This window comes from Epargyreus clarus, unplaced genomic scaffold (genome assembly GCF_041222505.1).
Source record: "Epargyreus clarus isolate Ecla_fem2 unplaced genomic scaffold, WU_Ecla_fem_2.2 ptg000013l, whole genome shotgun sequence".
NCBI lineage: Eukaryota > Metazoa > Arthropoda > Insecta > Lepidoptera > Hesperiidae > Epargyreus > Epargyreus clarus.
This window is the reverse complement of record NW_027332221.1, coordinates 4,758,871-4,766,948: the sequence shown is the minus strand read 5'-3', so window position 1 is coordinate 4,766,948 and position 8,078 is coordinate 4,758,871. Positions and strand designations below refer to the sequence as shown.

The window sequence follows — 8,078 nt, the reverse complement described above, 5'->3', positions numbered from 1 at the left end:
CCGGCTATGATCGCCACACTTTTGTAATAGCTATAGCTTTAGCTTTATTGAATGAAAATGAACGAAATAAGTCTGGCAACTGCGTTTGGTTAATGCTAGTTGATTACGGTTTACGGTTTTTATTTTATTAATTAAAAATACTTAATTTTATGAAAATATTTGTAATTTTTAGTTACTATGTTAAATTATTATATTAATGTAATTACAAGTACATTATATCACACTTCTGAATTTTAAAAAGCAAAATAATTGCCTTTTTTTATTAAGCCATTGAAAAACTAAACGCGTCCTGTCAGTGTCAACAAATTAGCGGTGGCCGTGGCCTTTGGTTGTTTGATCATTGTGTCACAATTTCATACGTTGTGTAATAAATTCATAATTTCATACGTAAGTACTCTTTTTATTAATTGTCCCTATGTGAAAAGTTATTCTTTGGTGTTCTGTGCACAAGCACCATAGGTTCCTACCTATGGTGCTTGTACGATTTGTGCTTTTTCGAAGTTATTGTGTCGCCGAGCCGTGTTTCCCGCCAAACACTACAAATGAGGGGAATCATTATATTAAGTACACATAATATCCCTTTAAATAAGCTAGAGAGAGCTTCCACTATAATTATTTAGTTTTCTGTAATGTGTTTCAGAGGTCAAAAATGCCCGCAAATCGAAAAGTAGCACAGGGGCAGTTGGAGTGTTTGGTGGGTTGGATGCAGTCCAACCCACTGGTAGCCCGAGGGGCTTTTTTAAATACCCCACAGGGTAAACAGCGAGCCGGTGCCCTGTGGGACGAATTGGCCTCCCGGCTAAATGCTATGCCGGTGGGATGCACCAAAAGTGCAAAAGAGTGGCGACAAGTGAGTATTTATGAACCTTAATTGATAACATATGATAGGTTAGGTACTTGTTTATTGTTAAATCATTTTGTTTTTGTGTTGTGTTTGTGCTATTGCATGAGTTATTGAATATGATAAGATACTTACTTTCTTATTAGCATTTTGTTTTATGCTGTTTGTGTTATTGCCTGAGTGATTAATTAAATTACTTATTAACATTGGAGGAGGGTTATGGATTAACTTACCTATTAAGTGCTCAAACTAACTTTTGTGTGTTGCGTTGCTTTGCACTTTAGTACTGGGGTGATCTCAAATGTAAGGTCAAGAAGAAAGGGGCAGCAATTCGCCAGCATGGTGGTGGTACTGGGGGGGGGCCGCCATGTGGCATTTTGACACCATTAGAGGAGCGAATCCTATGTATAATCGGGGTGCAAAATGTCACAGGCATTGAGAGCGTGAGGATCCCTTTTGATGTATGTTTTATTTTTTGTTATTTCCTCTTTATTATTTCTTATGATTTTTATCCTTGCAAATTAAGTGATTATATTAGTCTATTTTTGGATATTATAAGTGTGTATGTCTGCCTGTTTTTGTTGCACCTAGCTCCTAAGTAGTTAAACCATTTTAATTTACATTGTTTTGTTTGATAAGGGACTTTATCAAATGTGTTCTTAGCTAAGATTTGGGGGTGGAATGTTTTATTTAATATTAAGTAGATAATAGATATACATATCTACTTTTTTACTACTATTTAGCTTTCTAGGTAGGTATTATGATATTATTATACAATCATAATTATAATTTTATTAAATTATCAGTACCATTTACTGCTACTTAATAATATGTAAAATCAAAACATACTCTATGACTGTACTAACCCAATAAGCCAAAACAGTAGGTTACCCTACCTACTATAATTATTGCTGTGCAATGAAATTAAACTCTTACACATAGATGGAAAACTAATAACATTTCGTTTTATCAGATGGGTGATGATGTGCTACTGCCATCACCACCACCACCACCATCATCAACACCACCACCACCACCACCACCACCACCACAATCACGGGTGATAGTGCTGCCCCTGGAATCAGAGAGCCCCATTTTGGCAGCAACTCTATTCCATTTGGTATGTAGGTGACATAATTTACATTATTAAGAATGATTTATAGGTAATAAGAGTAAAATGCTTATACATATTCTAATAACAAACAACTTTTTCAAAGAAACATGAGTTTAATTTTTTTGACTGTTATTGGTTGGGCAATTTAGCTAATAATAATTTGTAGATACCTTGTTGATGATGGAGGTTGAGCATTGTGGGTATAGCAAGGAAACAATTTAGACTGGCACTTTTTGTATTCTTGTAAGGTTTTTTTTATTAAAGAACATAAAATAGAATAATTCAAAATAAACATTAATTAAAAAAAGCTATGAAAAGAATGCCGACCGCCAACATACCTAAATATGTACAGTAGTTACTCATACATTATAATTTCATCTTTTATCATGCTACTTAAATAGACATTAATATATAAATCTTTAATGTTTTTAGAAAGTGAAATTCAAATGGAATCAGAGCCGGAGCTTGAGCCATCGCCAATCCCAAGCGCCCGCAAACGACCTAGTAAGTTATTTTTAAAAGAGCGGCTACATTTCCTATAATTAGCGCACTAAACCATTAAACTAGTTCCGTTTAAAGTGCCCACAATTTTCGACACTAGCGCCAAAATTCCTTGGTTTAGCACTATGAAGTGTAGCCACTGCATAAGCAAACTTCATGTCATCTGAGTACATGTTATTATATACCTTGACCTCATTCTCAGATTCCTTAAAATCCTTCCATGTTCTCATTCTTCCGTGATCTCTTTGTTACATATATGATCAACTATTGAAATGTCATTATGCCATAGAGAGGAATTTTTAAAACAATATAATTACTTGAACAAAGGAGTAAAGTATTCATCAATATTTTTGTTTCAGAAAAAAGGAAACATGTCTTCAGCGACGAAGATGACGGTCATGCTGAGCTGTCAAGGACACAAGGTAAAACTAACGTTTGTCAGCACGCTTAGCGCAGCGATTATTCTTCTTTGTTGGGCAACGCGGGTTCAATTCCCGCACGGAACAAATATTTTTATGGGGCGCTTATCGTTCAGTAAAAAACGATCCGCAAAAACTTTTGCAAACAATTCTTTTCAAAATCATCATGCATGTTGATGTTGCATGATTTGTAAATCATTCATTCGGAAAATCTTTGCAGCAGTGTGAGCACTTAATTTTATTTGTTATAGTGCCTCCACCGCGTTGGGTCCTTGACCTCGAAAACCGTCGGGGCGCCGATGAACGAGAGCGGCTCGAGTTAGAGAAGCGGCGGGTCGCGTTGGAGGAGCGGCGGCTGGCTCTAGAGGAGCGCCGCTTAGAACAAAATCAGAAGTTCGAGGAGCGGCGGCTGGCTCTAGAGGAGCGCCGTTTCGAGGACGAGCAGAGGTGGCGACACGACATTCTCGACACCCTCAAGGGCATTGCCGAAACACTATTTTAATTTTATGTACATACCGATTTTGTTAATTATACTGTTATGTGACGCCTTATGCATTAACCTACATTGTCCTCACATCTCTAATTACATCGTACTGTAAAATCAAACATAAAAAAAGGAGAAAAGGAAAAATATATCCATGGAGTTTCTTCCATGTTCTCGATAGGATTTTGTTTTGGAACATGCACCTAGCTTATGACATTTTAAATGTGCCAGTTAATTTGGCCTATTTGAAATAAAAATATTTGACTTTGACTTATACATTTATATGTATTATAATCAACAAAATCGGTGTGTACATAAAATTTTTAACTTTCCTCCTTACTTATAAACAAGTTTTAAGCGTTGCTTAGTTAAAATATATTTTGTCTTTTTTACTATTTGAAAACAATCGAAAATTACAGATTTTTTGCACTAGATGTTTCATTGTTAGTTAGGTATATTATATATATCTTCATCTAGTATAAAAAATGTAAAAATCTGACGTGTAAAAGCGTCTATAAAAGACCTATTTACAATAAATGAGTTTGAGTCTGAATATGTAGATTATAAAGACCGGTACATTATGAATGTACATAATTATGTAACATACACACGTATGTAAAATAAATATTTTGATTTAATTTTTTTTTTATTTGCTAGTCACCTAAATATGTATTCATACATACATTATGTAGGCATGTGATTAATTTAATAAAAATGTCTGTTTGTTTAGTACGACGTCCGGTTAGTACGACGTAATATCACCGGTCCCTTGGCCGTCGTTAGAGTTGACGGACAAGATTAAACACCTAAAACCCACCTTATATGAGAGGATGTAAAAAATTGAGACATCGAAACGAGTATGATATAATTATGTAATTATATAAGTAGTTTTTAAAGTCGTGAAAAGTGAGGTCACGATCGTGTAAGGGTCAATTCATACTAGCGCATCGAAGCGTCAAATTCTTTACAATTAAAACTCGTGCTCAGACCCACGAATTCGCGCGTCTTCTTTTTATCTCAGAAAAATGATACAAAAATGAATAACGTACAATAACAATATAAACTTAAATCAAAAAGTATAATTTAAATACAGTCAGAACAAAGTTATGTACTAAATTATTATTATTACCGAATGATACAAAAATGAATGATGTACAATAACAATATAAACTTAAACCAAAAGGTATAATTTAAATACAGTCAGAACAAACTTATGTACTAAATTATTATTATTAGGAATGATACAAAAATGAATGATGTACAATAACAATATAAACTTAAACCAAAAAGTATAATTTAAATACAGTCAGAACAAACTTATGTACTAAATTATTATTATTAGGAATGATACAAAAATGAATGATGTACAATAACAAAATACCTAAACTTATAGTACCTAATCTTGTCTTCCAGTTGCAGGCTCGCTGTAATCCCTGGGAGTATTCTTCGGCTGAAAAAAAATCATAAATTTTAAGTCTTTCCAATTAAATGAATTATGACCTAGTAATTATCATCGATTATGCAGATGTGTGCTACTCAGATCTGACCGAAGCTCTTCTCAATAAACTAGAACGCCTTCTCAACAATTCTATCAGGTTCATATTTGGCCTTCGTAAATATGATCACATCTCTCAGTTTCGCAGCCAACTCAAGTGGCTTTCTATTCGTCAGAGGCGTAATTCTAGAATTCTCTCTATGCTTTACTCTATCTTGAATGATACAAATACTCCTCCTTATCTGAAGGATCACTTCCAATATAGGTTTTTAACGCATGATAAAATGCTTCGGTCGTCCAATAATTTAAGAGCCGATATTCCACTGCATTCTAGCGGTTTTTTTCATTTCTCATTTTCTGTTCAGGCGGTACTACTTTGGAACGCCTTGCCCGTGCATATCCGCAAAGCCCCCAGTAAAGCTGTGTTCAAAAAGCTTGTCCGAGAACATTATCTGAACTCCTCATCTAATTCTTAAACGACTTTTGTTACTACCTGTGTTTATTTAGTTATTTATATTTATATATATGATAAATAGTATGTATTAGTTTATTTATGTGTATCTGTATATAGGTATATTATAATATATATTTATTTTATTGTTAAAATATGTATATTTCTTTATTTTTAATACATATTGATATATCTGCTGTTTCTATTATTGTCTATCGTTCTTTGTTACTTTCGCATAACACCTGCTGCAAATTCTCCTCATCCACCCAGGGTTGACTGGTAGAAAATGCCATCAGGCATTATGTTTGCCCTTTTGTGCATTTCTTTTGAGAGGTGATGCAATAAAATTTTTAAATAAATAAATAAATAAAATAATGTAATAAGCCTGGCGACACTGCTGCTAGGTTTGTATCTGGCATCAGCGTCGCCAGATTTCCTCTCCTTAAGGCATTATGTGTGACTGCAGATTGATACCAAAATCACTTTGGTAGAACAAAGGTAACCAAGTGTGTTTTGAAATATTTTCAAACAACCTGAAATTTAAAAACATGGGCATACCATCTACGCAGTCAAAGATGAATGCAACAAGCAAGTATTCTGTAATGAATTGGTACCTCTTCAACTGTTGCGTACGCGAGAATTGTGCAGTCTGTCCACAACTGCCTGCCTCACTGGACACATACCGCGGCCGGAAGATGTCAGCGGGCGGAATAGCACATGTTGAGGCTGAAGCGCGCGATCCTGGCGCATCACTTCCTCATCGACCTCTATGTTTGCACAATTGATGAGATTGTGCAGCACCACACACGCATTTACAATTTTCCCGGCCTTTTCTGGTGTGTAGTGCATCGTCCGATGGGCCAGCAAACAACGAAATCGTGTTTTTAAAACCCCGAAGCACCTCTCCACTACATTCCTAGTCCGTACATGCACGTTGGTATAATGCTCTTCCGGACTTCCAGGCTGGGCATTCAAAATGGGCGTCATCATCCAAGGACGTTGAGCATACCCAGAATCACCTGTAAATCAAACAAGTTTAAGGACATTCAAAATAAAAAACTTATGATGTAACACATTCTTTTATGTGATCCACTTTTCACTTTTATGTCTATGTGCATAAGGTTAAAAAAGGAATGTGATGGTACATAGGTACTAAGTATAGTGGCCAGTGGATCAAGCTTATAATTGAAAAATTACGTCTACTACAAGAATATAGTGTTTCTTCATTGAGGTAATTCATCCTTTTTAGATGGCATTAACATAATTTATATACAAATAGATTGCTTCAAGTTGCTACTTACCCAAGAACCAAAAGGTTTGACCTATCTCATGCAGTCTTTGCATGCCTATTTTAACACTGCTCACGTTCCACACATGTGAGTCATGACTTGCTCCACCCAATGATGCATCAACATGCAAGATGCGTAAGTCCGCATCACATATCTGAAAACATAAACAAATAGGTAAAAAACCCCTAACAATAACTAACTAATTTATTTATTATATGAACTATCTATGTACAACAGTTTTAAAGTATACTAGCAAGTAGATAATTATTTTTATGACTGTATTTCTCTTATTGACTTTATATAGTAGGTATTAGGTAGGTATAGTAGTTTTATTACCATCATCACATTAAGGGAATGGTACAACTTTCTATTGAAATATGCTTCCTCGTATTCTCTCGGACGAATTATTGAGACATGGGTGCCATCGATGCAACCCAGAATGCCGGGAAAACCAAATTGGTCATTGAATCTGCAACATGAACACAGTAGATGAGATTTTTTATTAACAAATAAGGTAGGAAAGCAAATTTAACAAATAATAAAAGATGGTAGGTACCTTCTTGCAGTAGCGTTGCGTTCTTCTGCAGTTCTTGGGAAGTGGATATATTTCTTAATGATGTGGGGATCATTAAGGACTTCCGTCACTTCTGCCAGAGAATCAGACACAGATGTCTGTGACAGTCCCAAACTGAAGTCATTACCAACATTCCGTTGGTAGGACCCACTGGCGTCGCCGAGCGAGCTAGGGAGCGCGCTGAACCCGCTCGGAGGAGGAGTCGCCGCGGGCGTAGATAACGCCGACCGGCGCGGTGTCCCTGTAGTTCCGGGACCAGAATAGGGCTACGGTATCCCCTGCCTGTCGTAAAAGGCGACTAAAAGGGGCTTCCGGGGTTGCGGGCGGCAAGAGTGGGAGCTCGAACCGCCCGGCTAGTGACCCCGGGAAGGACGGCGGTATGTGTGGTCGCATACCGTCGTGCCCACCAGACGGTGTGGCGAGCATCAAGCTCACCTGGGCAGAGCCCGATGGGGCAACGCGCTAAGAGGACTCCGGTTGCGTTCCTTTGGAGATCCCGGAGTCCTCTACGCAGCGCCGAGGACGGCCACCGGGGGGGTTTTAGTGCGGTAAGAATCCCACATAACTCCGTGCCGCTCCCACGGCATAGGGTACCTTTTGAAGGTTTCCCCCTCGTAAACAAAAAAAAAAAAAAAAAAAAAAAGGACCCACTGGCGTAGAATTGCAATGCAGCAAGAATCTGCAAGAATAGAAAGGCATAAAGGTAGGGATGTAATTACCTATAAATATTAGGGACCTTCCTAGTAGTTTGGGAATCACTTTTCGAGTATAAGTTAATACCTAGTAGTTTCGGAATTACTCGTTGAGTATAAATTGATTGCTAAATACCTTCAACTCTGGCTTAATTGCAGTACTTCTTTGCGGAGTGCTCAACAAAGGCACTAAGTCCTCGCAAAGAGTGATGAAGTTG

At 36.9% G+C, this 8,078-nt stretch overlaps 1 protein-coding gene across 1 annotated transcript; it reads left to right on the top strand.

The window, feature by feature from the left end:
- Positions 1 to 912: 912 nt before the first annotated feature.
- On the top strand, positions 913 to 3,997 carry LOC140746678 (uncharacterized). Its single transcript, XM_073078783.1, has 5 exons — positions 913 to 1,302; positions 1,815 to 1,961; positions 2,388 to 2,459; positions 2,816 to 2,878; positions 3,127 to 3,997. Exons 3-5 carry the CDS (start codon positions 2,402 to 2,404, stop codon positions 3,375 to 3,377), a joined length of 372 nt encoding a protein of 123 aa, XP_072934884.1. The 5' UTR covers positions 913 to 1,302; positions 1,815 to 1,961; positions 2,388 to 2,401; the 3' UTR covers positions 3,378 to 3,997.
- Positions 3,998 to 8,078: the final 4,081 nt, after the last annotated feature.

Excerpts from the sequence above, each read along its gene's own strand:
- LOC140746678 (XM_073078783.1), top strand. The coding sequence starts at position 2,402 with ATGGAATCAGAGCCGGAGCTTGAGCCATCGCCAATCCCAAGCGCCCGC. Across the intron at positions 2,460-2,815 it reads AAGCGCCCGCAAACGACCTA|AAAAAAGGAAACATGTCTTC; the intron begins GTAAGTTATTTT and ends TTTTTGTTTCAG. Across the intron at positions 2,879-3,126 it reads TGAGCTGTCAAGGACACAAG|TGCCTCCACCGCGTTGGGTC; the intron begins GTAAAACTAACG and ends TATTTGTTATAG.